Source organism: Coffea eugenioides, chromosome 4 (genome assembly GCF_003713205.1).
Source record: "Coffea eugenioides isolate CCC68of chromosome 4, Ceug_1.0, whole genome shotgun sequence".
Classification (NCBI taxonomy): Eukaryota; Viridiplantae; Streptophyta; class Magnoliopsida; order Gentianales; family Rubiaceae; genus Coffea; species Coffea eugenioides.
Genome location: NC_040038.1, coordinates 37,541,801 through 37,556,668, shown reverse-complemented (window position 1 = coordinate 37,556,668; position 14,868 = coordinate 37,541,801). Strand labels below are relative to the sequence as shown.

Here is a 14,868-nt window from a genome sequence, read left to right as displayed (position 1 = left end):
CAACCGCAGTTAGCATCGAGTCTATCTCACTAATGTGCGTGTTTTCATCCTACCGCCGTTAGCATCGAGTCTATCTCACTAACGTGCGTGTTTTCATCCTACCACCGTTAGCATCGAGTCCATCTCACTAACGTGTGTGTTTCATCCTGCCACCGTTAGCATCGAGTCTATCTCACTAACGCGTGTGTTTTATTCTATCCTCGGCAGGACCGGGTTCTATCCCGTGGGTCTATCCCGTGGGTCTATCCTAATTTTACATTTTTGTTCGGGTCAGTCCCGTTTAATTTCATATTCGGGTCAATCCCGTTTTAGAATTCCTGTCCGTTCGGATCATTCTGCAGCCAAATAACACAGGTAAGTATTTGGTGTCTATTTCTTTGTCTTAAGTTTTTTCAAAACTCAGACAAAGAGGGGCAAACTGTAGACACCAAATTTTCAATAATTTTATGTAGCATCTATTTCATGATTTTCATTTTAGATTGCTTGCATTTTAGTTCGTTATTGTGTGTTTTGCACTATTAGTTGTTATGATATTTTAGTTTTATTCATTTTCGCCCTTTTAGTTGACCTATTTCATTTGCTATTTATTCTTGTTTACTTTTAGTTCCAGTTTTTAGTTTTAGCTTTTAAGTTTAAAATTAGCATAGAGTTTTTAGAAAAAGAAAAGGAAAACATCAAAAATATGTTTTAGTCATTTTGTTTTTATTCAATGCTTTCTTGAAAAGTAAAATGAAAATGAAAAATCATAAAAAGGGAGAAAAGAGAAAATTAAAGGAAAAGAGGAAAAAGAAGAAAAATTCAAAAAATAGGCTTTAGTTAGATTGGAAAAATGAAAAAAAAGAGAAAAAGAGAAAAAGGAAAATTTATTCACAAAAATATGTTTATTTCTTTAAATTCATTCTTTGGGCACTTTAGTTTTTTTATTAAGTTATTTTGAGAAAAAGAAAATGATGAAAAATGCAAAATTGAAAAAGTAAAAATGGCCAAATTTTTGTTTAAAATTATTTTTGTTTTGTTATTATTATTATTACCTGGTTTGTGTAATTTTGTTATTATTATTATTTATATTTTATTTTATCATTTCTGTAATTATCAAGTTGTTTTTTTAAAAAAAAAAAAAAAAAAAAAAATGCTCGCGTCATGCAAGCTGCATTTTGCCGCAGCTTGCAAAGGGATCATCGAGCGGCTCCTTAGCTGCAAATACAGGGAAAGTTGTTGGAGTTTTAGGGTTGGGGTTTGCTCGTATAAAAGCCAAGAGAAAGGGGAGCCGCAGGGGAGAGCATCGACAGGCAAAACAGAAAAAATTGAGCGAGGGTTTTGGGGAGAAGGGAGTTTCAGGGCAAAAACAAAAGCACAGAGAGCTAGTGTAGGAGGAAATCTGGAACAAAAGGGAACGGCTATAGGGAAAAGCTAACGGGGAGAAGAAAGAGTGAGACATAGCTGAGAGAGAAAAGAGAGGGACTGAGTGTCGGACTAAAAGATGAAGCTACGGGAGAGTGTCTGAAGAGAAGGAACCAAGCAAGAGGAAATCGAGGAAGGAGGAGCAACTTCATTGGCGTTAAAAGTTCCTGCAGCAAGCCATTTTTGGTTTCTCATTTCCGGAAAACAACGTGCTGTTTTGAGGTAACCCATTTCGTTTTTGTATCATTTATCTTGTGAGGGTTTGAGTTCATCACGTCCGTCTCTGTCTCTTTCCGTGTACGTGCATCTGTTAGTTCCTCTGTCTATGATTTCTGATGCCCTTTGAGAAATTCGAACGCTTTACGGTAAATGGATGCTCAATGATTAGATGATTCGGCTAGAAAAGTAGTACCTTTCGATGAATCTGGTTTTGATTTGGCCGCAAGTTTCTGCTTTTGTCTATTTTTCTGTAATTAGTAACCTGGTTAGATCTTTTGGACTTGGGCAATGCTATGAGGGTCGTGTGATTGTGGATGGGTTGAGGTCCTTGCGGTGGGCTTTGGCTGTTGTGAAGCTTGTCTGAGTTTTCTTTTTCTTCTTCGTATGTGTAGACTTAGCTTCGATTGAAATAATTGCAGAAAATGGCTAAAGTTTGCATCTTTTGCTTTCGGATTTTTCTGGGTTTCAAATTAGGGGTCTCATATTTAAAAAGCGCAGAATGTTTGATGATTCTATGGCCAGATGGTAGATTGTGTGTGGCCAAAGGTCGATGCATAAAAATCTGTTTTGAGGTCTTGAATTCTGTTTCGGTTGCAGCGATGACCATAGAGTTGTTTCTTGTTGGTAACTGTAGTTTTGTTTAGCTAAATTTTCTTCTTGGGTCTGATGTTTGGTGGTTGGAGTGAGGCAGTTTAAAAATCTTTTGAACATGATGATGCCACCGCCGGTTTCATCAGAAGCCAGCTGCATTTCTCCGTGCGTCTTTCATTTTTTTGCTTTTGCTGTTTGTTTGGGTCATCAATGGTTGCTTCATGTTTGAATCCTCCTTGCTTGTTGACGAGCTGGTTACTATTGGATTGTAATTGATGAGTTTGTTGTTTTGGTTTGAGGATTAACATAAAAATTCGGCTGCCAAAGGAATGTTGAATGCTTAAAGCAACGGAAGTTGCAGAAACCAGAATGCATGATGGTTTTCGCATGAAAAGTTCCCATGTCTTGCATCATTTCTGTGCTGCACTTATTTAGATGTCCAAGTTGTGTGTTGATTCGTTAATTCAAAGTTTGAGTTAGTTCTTGAGTTCTATGGTTGAAGATGAAAGTGCAACCGACACTCTAGCTGCAGCAAGTTTAAAATGCAGAAATCTTCCTCGTATGCATGCTTTGCATGAAGAATGTCTAAAAAAATCGCAGCTTTACTCCCCTTAGTTTCCATCCATGTTTCAAAGGCCCAATTATGTGTTTGTTCTTACAATTAGGTCCTAAAACACTTGCACTTTAACCCCCCCAAGTCTCCCCTTGTGTCACTAGGACCCAATCAATTGAATAACTTCATCAATTTGGTCCTTGGCATTTTTAATTCTACATTTTCGTTGCTTGTTTGTTTTAATTAATTACTATGCTTTGTTTCAATTGCACTTAATTCATGACTTTAGGGGCTTTATGACCAAGTGAGCTTGTGTTTGCCTATTTTTTTTCAAATAAATTGGTACCTTGACCATTTCTTTTATTTTGGAGGATAAATAAATGATTCCACTCCATTTAGGGCATCGATTCGAGGGAGGTACACTCTATCCCTCATTTGCACTTCATTTGACCCTACGTGCTCCTACGTGTTATGTGAATATGCATGTCTATTTCGCTTTCCTTGCCTTTCTTTAATTCCTTTCATTTACTTTATTTACTTTTGCTTTTTATTCATTATGGGGTATGTGTACACCTCTTGGCTTGTAATAGATAGGGCTTGGTGAGCAATTTGGTCCATTTACCCTTTCCCCTTTATGTTTTTATGGGGTATGTGTACACCTCTTGGCTTGTAATAGATAGGGCTCGAAGAGCATCTGGTCCATTTCCCCTTCCCTTTGGTTGCTTGCTTTTGTTGCTACATGTTTAAGTGCTTTATTAGGCTCTTGCATCTAGTCGAGCATGCTAAGTGTTATGTGCTACGTGTTTACGAGTGTTTTGGCATGTCTACTTGCTTTTATAGTTATTATGGATGAATGTACGTCACCACACTAGTCCAACGCTAGTTGTGGCTTCTTTTATCGTTTCCTTTGGTGGAGGCCCAATAGGATTTTTCCTTTGTTTTTCATTAATGCATTATTTGCCTGTTCACGACATATCATGCATTTTTCTTAGTTTTATCATTTGGCATGCTCCTCGAACCCCTTTTCCCCTCATTTTAGGATTTTTTGCATCTCATACTAGTTATAGGGTACATTTGCCTGAGAGTCCCCTTAAATATGGGATATAGACGAGTGTGGCTTTTTCTAAAGCCTTAGCACGCTTGTATCCTCTCTATAAAAGGGCAAATTGAGTCACGATTTAGGTTTCCCCGTACCCAATATGCATGAATTCCCTAGGCTCATGCATTCTCAATCCACTCTATCATCACACTTTCACTTTTGTCTCATTTGCACACATGCACTCTTTTATCTTCACTCGCACACGAGTACTTTCATCTTCATTTGCACACCGACACTTTCGCACTTTTCTTTAAATTGCATACATGCATTTTTGCCCACTTGCACTTGGAGTATATCAAAGACATTTGCACACCTCCACTTATATCATATTTTTTATCAATCTTCCCACTTCACACAAACTCACACTTTCACATGGCATGCATTCCACCCATTTTTCACGTCATTTAGGGTTAGGTGTGACCTCTCCAAAGGATCATTATTGGGCTTCACAATTAATGTGATTGGCACCACTCACCCTTTGAAGAGAAATTTCCCCCATGTCCCCCTAGGTCTAGGTTTTTGCATTCACGTAGTCATATCCAACATGCGATACATACCTTGGGTAGGAAAATTAGGAAAAATTGGTTTAAGTCACGCAACTAGCCTTGGCTAGGTCGAGGGGGTGCCTTGGATTTTTATCCTTGCCTTCCCCTTCGTCAAATGTGACCCCCGATCCCTCTTTTGGTTACGTAGACCCAAAAGTTCTCTAAAAGGGTTTATTTACTTTTTCATTCAAAAACAAAAAATTATTTTTGGGTGACTTGGTACACCCTAACTCTATACCAAGTGGCGACTCCATTTTTGATACAAAAAACCCTTTTTTGAACTTTATATGGCCAAACCGTCGCATTATCAAGTCCCATGGCCTTTATTTTCATTTTGCACACGTTCACACACACACTACACACTCACACTTCACACCACACACAACACCATTCAAAAAGTGGGGCGTGACAAAGGTTACTCTCTAGGAGGAGTAAAACCTTGGTGAAGGTGAACCTATCACTTGAAGTGGTAAAACCTTGGTGAAGGTTGCCTCATTTGTATAAAATAGTTCTTAATTGGGTGAGTGATCTTTCAAGTGTAGGTTGTTGAGGGTTAACTAGAATTGTTGTAAAACTCCTTGGCTCAACCAAAGTGTGTTTGGGATGAGGAAGGAGTGAGCCTTCACTTGTACATCTTGGTTAGCATCGCCATCAATTGAAGAGGCTATTGGTTTGATATTTGGTTTGCATTTCTTATCCTTTCTCTTTAATTAAGTTTTCTTTATTGTGCTTAAATTTGATATATCTTTGTGCATCATTGTGAATTTGTTTGTACTCATTGGGTTGCACCGGGCACTTACACGTAAAATATACTCTTATCAATAAACACTTATTAAATTCCCCCACACTCAAATTATTACTTGTTTTCAAACAATAGAAAAACTAACCAACAATAATTTATAAGCTGAAATAAATCATGTGAAACTTTAAAATTCAATTTCTCATGACTTGATAAACTATCATTATGTAATTAATCAGGTTGCCTCAAATACTCATAATATCAAATAATAGAGAGACATTTACGCCCTAATTTTAACAAATTAAACTTAATCTCTCAACCCAACTAAATTTCACAAGCAAGCAATTCATATAATCAATTCAAACTTTCCTCTTCCACAATCATCTTTTGCTCAAATACAAGCTTTACAAAGGGTTTATTCTCCTTCTTCCTTTTATATTTTATATAATTTTTTATCACTAAGTTCCTCAAATTGTGAAACTACCCGTTTACATAAAGATCGACATTTTTAGATGAAAATCCCCGATTAATCAACAATTCACTAATTTGAGTTGCTTGGCATATTTTTAATTTAAGCACTTTTGTATGTGAAAATTGGTATTTGTATATGCTAACTCTTAGTTACTCATTATTTAAATCATTGGAGTAGAACAAAACTCTTTTTTTTTTAAGTAAAGAAGACAACAAATAGATATTCCCTCTTAGCAAATACTTAAGAATAATAAAAGAAAAAGTATAGCTTTTATTGACTATATCAATTACTAATTATAAAATTAAGTAAATAGGAGAAATCTCATTAAACATGTAAAATATAAGCATAATTCTCCCCAGTTTACAAGACATATACTTTCTAAACATGCAAAAATTCTAAACACATAATAACTTTTGGCAAGTCAACTGAAATTGAACTTTTTAAGTCACATAAATTTAGTTAAAAAATATAGGAGAAATTGATTACTAATGGTTGGACTTTTGCTTTTCTGGACCAAAGTGAAAATTTTCCAAAAATTTTGGGGTAATCTTACAATTTTGAAAAAATTTTGATAAAGTTTTCCCTTATTACTGGGCAAAACTCTCTACTAACAAACCCAAATTTCAACAAATACATGTACAAATAATAATTTCAACTTCAAGTCCAAGGAATTCACACATTTTCAAAGATATACAACCACATATAAAACAATTCCCCCCTCTCACATTGTCTTCAATTTATCGAAAAAGAAAAAAAGAAAGAGATGCTCCCCAAATGTCAAAGATCGATGTCTAGTGCAACTATGAATCACGAACATCCAATCTACTTAAGTTACTACCGTAGATAATGCATAAGTAGTAATTCATAAGTTCAAATCCACCATTAGTACTAAATAAAAAGTAACACTACTAATAGTCATAGAAGCAACTATGAATCACGAACATCCAATCTACTTAAGTTACTACCGTAGATAATGCATAAGTAGTAATTCATAAGTTCAAATCCACCATTAGTACTAAATAAAAAGTAACACTACTAATAGTCATAGAAGCACAAATAAAGAGTAGAAGGTCATAGTGAGACAATTTAAGTCATGTTGCCCGTTCCTCTCCTCCACTCACTCCCTCGAGTCCCCTACCATCTTGACAATACTCACCAGTAGATGGCTGCTGCTATGATATTCCCAAGTGATTCTCTATGCGACGCATTTGAATGTCATATCTATCCAAGCGAGCATCAAATTGGTCAAATCTCTCCTCCACCTGGGTCTAAAAACAGCTAATAACTTCAAAGAATCTCTGCCAATTGGATCGGGAAGGTGGAGGTGCAGAAGTTGAAGGACCAGCCTCACCCTCATATCTACGTGCGAACAAGAAGGCTCTCTATGCTCGGCTTGGGTTGCACTTCTAACTCGAAAACTCCGTGGCCAAGGAATGTTATCAGTTCTTATACTCAATTTTTGAAGAGTATAAGCATTCATCTCATATAGTGACTTCACTAGCACCTTCTCTATTCCTTCCAAATCACCTCCCTCTTGCTCAAAAAGAAATGATAAGAGGTGCGGGAACCTAAATCGATACTTTGTAGTATGATGTTTCACAGCCATTCTCATAGAGCTAATAATGATATTTGGGAGTGAAATTTGCACAAAGGGAGAATTGCTACTGTGGAACATCCAGTCCAAGAAGTACAAGCCACACTATTCTAGAATTTATTCAAACTACTTTTCTTCGAGATCACATTCCTTGAAGAGGATAAGACGGTGATGTAATTCAATATACTTGCTTTGAGTGTTGACTTCTGAGAAGCTCTAGTGTAATCCAGGGTCCGACCAAATCATGCGATAGTAAGAGCAAGATCCCAATCTTTGTCAAGTGAGAAAAACTCCTTTTTCAAATCTATACTCAAACCTTCATCACTACATCCAATGGGTCACCAAAGTATCACGAGTGATGGTCAATCACTTGTCACGAACAAAGTACTAAATCACTTCTCCACTATGCCCATCATTGTTCACCATATTGGTATAAAACTCCTTTACCAAAGGCCAAAAAACATGATCTGGAAGAGATAAAATTGGTACCCATCCAAGAATATTAAATTCATTCGTGATTTGAAATTTTGCATCTATTTCTGGAGCTATATACATCACACTAATAAAATATCTATGCTCATGTGCTTCAAACCATTCTTGGTTTTCCTATGATGTGAAATGGTCCACATCATAGTCGAGAGGAGCTTGCCAACTAGTTGAACCTCCCCTTCCTCAATTTCTAGGTGGTGGAGAAAAAGGTGGAAGATATTCATCACTGCCTTCACCTTCATCAATAGAAGACAAGTCACGAATAATGGCATGCTATTGTCTAACCATGCTACCTGTAATATGTTAATAAGAAAGCACATGAGGTACAAGTAGACATTGCTTCTCACTTGAATAATAACTCACTTTAATGAATATCTAACATATGCATAATTAAGCAAAATAAACTCCTCTAGGCAATCATCGAATCTTCATAAGATTAGATAAAGCATTAGAGCATGACTTGACCCATTTTAACAAATTACCAAAACAACAATTAACCATGAAATGAGCAATATTGTACCAACAAATACTCTTCTAAAACATAAACAATTTAACTCACTAAATTCATCTTCATTAGCAAATTTAACATCATTAAGCTCACTAATTTCCCTAAAACTACTCAATTTCCATTTCATCCAATTTAAACAAAATTTTCCGTTTTCTTCTTCAACAAACCAAAATTTTCCACAAATGCCAACTTATAATAAATGTAATCAATTACCCATTATTAACAAGTTATATTGTGGCTAATTGACACATCCAATAAGGCCTATCAATAATCCAAACTCATTTTCTGAAAATATCAAAAGATAGGAATATGCTCAATATTGAAACTAGCATACCAACCATCACATTCCCTCATTTGATTGTTAAAACATGCTTAGATATGCTAAATAAGCATTATGAAAATCATAAGCAACAACAAACATCATTAAAAGTTTACCATTCAAATTATGTCAGAAACTTCAAGAAATACTTAAATGGCAACTTTTAATCTACTAAAAATTGATGAAGAAACTTACCTCCAATGCATAGAGTAATGTTTGGCACTGCAAATAATATTAAAAGCCCCATAAAATTAGCCTAAAACGGCTCCCAACTGAGCAATTTTTGGCTTATGAAACACAAGCTTCAAAGAGCTTAAAATGAATTTTTGGTTGTTTTTAATCCATGAGAATGAGTCTAAATAAAGTTTAAGATGTTTCAAGGTGAAATTTACAAGAAAAATGGATGAAAATGGTGATTTGTTAAGTGGGTGTTGAGTGTCTGCTTGTGCATGATGGTATGTGAAAAGGAAGAAGAAAATGAAGATATAGTTCGCGTTTTTGGTTCTTAATTTCATGTTCAGTAAGATGGAAGGACTTGAGATGGAATCCGGTGGATCATTAGGGAGGTTAGCATTTGGAGGCTACGACTAGGATTAAAAAGATGGAATTGATGGGTGATTTAGATTCAGTTATAGCGCCTTTTTTCAAATTTAAGCAGCCGAAAAGGAAATTGTGCATCGTAGTGAAATGGTAGGTGCCAAAGTTGGGTTCTTTAGAACTTAACACCGATGCCAGTGTTAGTAATGGGAAGGCCACAGGTGGAGGAGTTCTTCGAGATCATCAAGGTAAAGTTATCTTGGCTTTCTATAAAGAATTTGGAGATATACAAGTGCTGGAGGCTAAGTCCCGGGCTTTACTCCATGGTTTAGAGATATGTTGGCATAAAGGAATGTCTTAGGTTGAGGGCCTTGAGGCGGAAGTGGATTTAAAGGCACTTATATCTTTTGGTGATATCAAATTGGTCGTCTACTGGGCAGCTTTGCAATGTCATTTGGAAAATGAAGTCATTTTTGGAGCTACTAAGTGGGAGTTTGCATCACATTTATAGGGAAGCAAATGCGGTTGCAAATGCTTTGGCAGGTTTTCTGAGTATGGGCCAATGTCTTTTCGACTCCTTGTCTCAGTTGCCAAAACATATTCAGTCTCCGGTATCACTAGATAATTCCATTTACGCAGGAGTTAGACACGTTCATGTAAGTAAGTAGTACTCAACCTCTTCTCACCAGATATTATTTTCCTGAGTGAGACTAAGAATAGGGAGCAGTATATGACCAAAGTTAAAAGCTGGTTAAGGTTTGACAATTGTGTGGTTACAGAAGCTATGCATAGATCTGGTGGTAAGTGCCTCTTTTGGAATGAGAGTGTTAGAATCTTAACCACCCTCCAAACAGCTTTTACCATTGAAGCTAAGATAGGAGGTAGAGAACTGCAGGATGAGTGGTGGTTCATAGGAGTGTATGCTAGTTGTGATGATCATATTAGAAAACAACAGTGGAAAGTCTTGAAGGAAAGGAAAAGATTGTGGGGGGAGAAATTTGTGATTGCTGGAGATTTTAATGATATTATTTCTAATGAAGAGAAATGGGGGGGTATTCAGAGGGAGGAGAAGAGTTTCATGACTTTTAAGGACTTTATTGCAGAAAATGGCTTAGTGGACTTAGGCTATGAGGGTCACCCCTGGACTTGGAGCAATCATTGGGATAATACAGGGGAAGTCAGGCAAAGATTAGATAGATGTCTTAGTAGCTGTGAGTGGAGCCAGAAGTTTGAGGGGACGGGTTGTAAGCACATAGAGTCTTATGCTTCTGATCATAGTTTGCTTCTATTGGACTCTGAGCCTGATAATAAGAGAAAGAAAAAAAGATTTTACTTTGACAAGAGATGGTTTCAAAAGGATGGTATTCAACAAGTTATTGAGAAGGCCTGGAGTAAGGAGGAACAAGGTACTAAAATGTTTAGAGTGACTAGGAAAGTGAGAAACTGTAGAGTGGAAATCTTAAAGTGGAAAAACACCTTCCAAGCAAACTCCAAGGTTAGCATTAAGGACATTAAGAGCAAACTGGAAAGCAATGAGAGATCCAACTTGGAGAACAAAGGGGTGATAAGGACTGATCTTAAGGAACAACTGAAGAAGGCTTTTAGGGAGGAGGAATCTTTTTGGAGCCAAAAAGCTAGAGTGCAATGGTTAAGAGAGGGTGCTAAGAACTCTAGATTCTTCCACGCTTCTGTGAGAGGTAGGAGGAACAGGAATAGAATCTCTAGTATCCAAAGAGAGGATGGTTCTTGGACAAAGAATGAGGAGGATCTTGTGAATGAAATGACCATGTTCTATAAAAATCTGTTTGCCAGGGGTAATGTAGGAGACAGTTCTGAGGTATTAAGGGGCATTGCTCATACTATTACTGAGGAGATGAATTTCAATCTAACCAAACCAGTTCATGAGGAGGAGATAAGATCAGCCATTTTTTCAATGAACCCGGATAAAGCTCCAGGAGTAGATGGAATGACCCCCCCTGTTCTTTCAAAGATTCTGGAATGTGATCCAAAAGGATGCAATCCAGGCAGTTTAAGATTTCTTTGTGTCTGGTTGCATGCTAAAGTCCATTAATCATACTGTTATCTCTCTGATACCCAAGGTCCTGAATCCTACATGTATGAAAAACTATAGGCCTATAAGCCTGTGTAGTATGCTGTACAAGATCATTTCAAAAATCTTGGCTAACAGATTGAAACCAGTTCTTGATAAATGTATCAGTAAAAATCAGTCGGCTTTCATCCCTGATAGGCAAATACTTGATAATGTGATTATAGCTCAGGAATACATGCAATATCTGAAAAATAAAAGGCTTGGGGAAGAAGGGTATATGGCTATCAAGTTAGACATGGCTAAAGCTTACGATAGGGTGGAATGGCACTTCCTGAAAGCCATGATGCTCAAAATGGGTTTTTGTGCAAAATGGGTACACTGGATATCAAGATGTATGGAGACTGTTTCATATTCTTTCAACTGCAATGGGGAGGTAAAAGGATTTGTGAAGCCAGGTAGAGGGATAAGACAAGGTGATCCACTGTCACCTTATCTCTTTTTGATATGTTCTGAAGGTTTCTCAAACTTACTCCAAAGATCAACTGAGGATAGGAGTTTAAAAGGTGTGAAAATTAGTAGGCAGGGACCAAGTATCACTCATCTTTTCTTTGCTGATGACTCACTCATTTTTTGTGGAGCTGATAAACAGTAAGCTGGGGAACTCATGAGAATTTTAAAGGTGTACGAGCAAGCGTCTAGACAACTGATCAACTTAGACAAGTCATCAGTGATTTTTAGTAAGAATGTAGATAGCAGGCAGAAAAGTGAGATATGCAGCATCCTAGGGGGTATGGAAGAAGTGAAACAAGGGAAGTATCTTGGTCTACCCATGGTGATTTCAAGGACGAAAGACCAAATTTTTGGTTACATAAGAGAAAACATCAACAGAAGACTGGAAAGCTGGAAGAATAAGCTGTTAAGCCATGCAGGGAAGGAAGTTATGCTTAAAGCTGTCACCATGGCCATGCCCACTTATGCCATGTCGTGTTTCAAACTGCCAAGGAAACTTTGCAAGGATTTCAGTTCAGCTATGGCAAACTACTGGTGGGGGGAAGCTAGTGGGAAAAACAAAATGCACTGGATTTCTTGGAGAAAGATGGCTAGGGACAGAAAGGAAGGAGGACTGGGGTTTAAGGATTTGGAAGCCTTCAATAAAGCTCTATTAGGAAAACAGATCTGGAGGGTTATCACCAAGCCTAATCTCCTAATAAGCAAGGTGTTGAAGGCCAAGTATTTTCCTAAGGGCTCAATCTTTAATTGCAAAGTGCAAGGCTGTGCATCTTGGTTCTGGAAAGGTCTGATGAGTGTAAGGGAAATGGTGGAAGAAGGGGTACTGAGGAGAATTGGTAATGGGAGCAGCACTAAAATATGGGAACATAAGTGGATACCAAAAGCTCCGAATGGCAGGCCTTCTACTCCAAGACCCCAAAACTGTGAGTATGAAATAGTCCAACAACTAATCAATAATAGAAGATGGAACACAAATATAATCTTTAGACTTTTCAACAAATCTGATGCAGAAAGGATACTCAGTATTCCAATAAGTCTAGCAGGTAGAGCAGATTCTAATTATTGGAAATACAGTGAAGGGGGTGTGTACACAGTAAGATCAGGCTACAAGAGACTAATAGAAGATAGCTCAGGCACGAAAACAAGAATGGAGGATGCTGGAACAAGCCTTGAGGCTGGTAGTGAGCAAAGCAAACATCTTTGGAACACTTTGTGGAGGCTCAACATCAAGCATAAAGTTAAAATCTTTATCTGGAAGTGTATCAATGGTGCTCTACCAGTCAGAGAAGCTATACACAAGAGAGCCGCTTTAGGGGATCCAGTGTGTAAAGGTTGTGGAGAAGAGCCTGAGACAATAGAGCACACCTTACTGCACTGTCCTCTAGCACAGAAGATTTGGAAAGTAGCTCCATTAACATGGGATGGAGCTAAAGACCAGACAGGGAACTTTCAAAGATGGTGGAGTACAATTACAGAGGCTAGGAAAAGGCAAGAAGGAAGAAGCCACATGGGACTTACGGCTAATATACTGTGGTAGATTTGGAAGGACAGAAATAAGAGGGAGTTTGAGCAACAAACCTGCAGCCAACCGTGTGGTGTTATACAAAAAGCACACAAGGAGTGGTTGGAACTAGAGGATTTGGAGTCTACGAAGAACTCTAGGAGTACTACAGAAACAGTGACACCCCTGGAAGAGGACTGTCATGCACAAGAAAGCCATGATCTCATAGTTCTGAAGATGGCAACCAGAAGCTTACAAATATCTGCAGTGCTGGGAATTGGAGTTAATATTATTAGGATGCCAAATGAGGCAAAGGAGTTGTGGGCCTTAAAAGACAGAAGTTCGGGAGACAAAAATATTGATGATGCCACAGCTGTTTTACTGATCCTTTGCAAAGCATTGGAAAGACAATGGAGCAACATCAGTATACAAATTCACAACAAAGACCTTCTGAAGCATCTTAAGTTTGGTAAATCCTCAGATTGCATATTGTCAACAGTCCTTGAAGATATATTATGTCTAAAGTCTTTGTTTCGAATGTGTTCTTTTTGCTTAGTTAGTTATGATGATAAGGATATTTGTGCTAATGTTAGCTCATATGCTTTAGGCATTTTGTTGGATGAGGAACTCTTTGTTCCTCCGTGTCATTGAACACGTGTTGTACGTATGATCGGGCCTTTGCTCGAATTGTAAATTCTCTCTTTCAAAGATCAATGCAAGTAAACTAACGTTTCGAAAAAAAAAAATGTAAGTAAGTAGTACTCCTTGTTTTAAATTAGACACCTCCATGTAAGGGAGTAGTATTCCTTGTTTTAAGTTTTTCGTAAGTATCAGACGCTTTTCTTTTAATGGTTATTAATAAAAGGTAGGGGTGGCATCCCTCCCTCACATACGGGGTTTGTCAAAAACAAAGTCATCAAATTTGACCTCATGCTGCCGTATCAATTTTAATAATAATGTAGCAAATCTAGTTTAAGCAACCACCGTAATTGAAAAAACTATTGTTGTTTTCCTTTTCTACATTATATATCTTATTAGGCCTAAGAATTAGAGATTTTTTTTTCAAACCTTACTAAATGTGATTCTACTGAAAATCTATATTCTTGATGAGTATATACTAATTCCAACATTGTGAACAAATTGTAGATTTACTTTTATGAAAAAAAAAATTGTACTTGTAAAAACCAATTGCAAGTATAACCTCAACAATAACGTTATTTTGTTTTGGCACTTGATCCATGGCAGATGTAATAGTGTACTAATACTACATTAAATGAATTTCATGGGCATTTGATTGTCTTCCTGCCTAAGCCTTAAAGAAAATAGAGAACTTTAGTTGGCTTTTCCTTTGTTTCTAGGAATAACTATCTGCCAGAAAATTTTAGGGTCAACAGTGGTCTATGACTAAGTTTTTTCTTTTTAGAATTTTAGTAGTCCCCCCAAACATTTTTTTCAATTCAATTTGCCATGTGATTTTTTTCTTTGGGTACTGTGACAACTTCTAACTTTAGTTTCATTAAAGGGGTTTAGAAAAACCAAGTGAAGTTACACATATTGCAAATTATCTTTTGGAGGTCTATTGTTTTTATAATTTCTTCAAGTTTTTAAGCATTACAAGTAATTGTGGAGAAATATATATTATATCAAATAAGCTTACCAAAAAAATAGTATCTTAAATAAAACTAGAGAACATATTGGAAAATCTTTAGATCTGAAAAGATTTGACTTTCCTTTCAAGAAA

General features: G+C 36.9%; 1 protein-coding gene across 1 annotated transcript; it reads left to right on the top strand.

The window, feature by feature from the left end:
* Positions 1–9,272: 9,272 nt before the first annotated feature.
* Positions 9,273–11,768, top strand: LOC113769302. Its single transcript, XM_027313764.1, has 4 exons — positions 9,273–9,314; positions 9,507–9,726; positions 9,846–11,115; positions 11,198–11,768. Exons 1-4 carry the CDS (start codon positions 9,273–9,275, stop codon positions 11,766–11,768), a joined length of 2,103 nt encoding a protein of 700 aa, XP_027169565.1.
* Positions 11,769–14,868: the final 3,100 nt, after the last annotated feature.

Coding starts and splice junctions, on each gene's coding strand:
- LOC113769302 (XM_027313764.1), top strand. CDS start 9,273: ATGGGAAGGCCACAGGTGGAGGAGTTCTTCGAGATCATCAAG. Junction 9,315..9,506: donor AGTTCTTCGAGATCATCAAG/GTAAAGTTATCT, acceptor TCTACTGGGCAG/CTTTGCAATGTCATTTGGAA. Junction 9,727..9,845: donor AGTTAGACACGTTCATGTAA/GTAAGTAGTACT, acceptor GTGTGGTTACAG/AAGCTATGCATAGATCTGGT.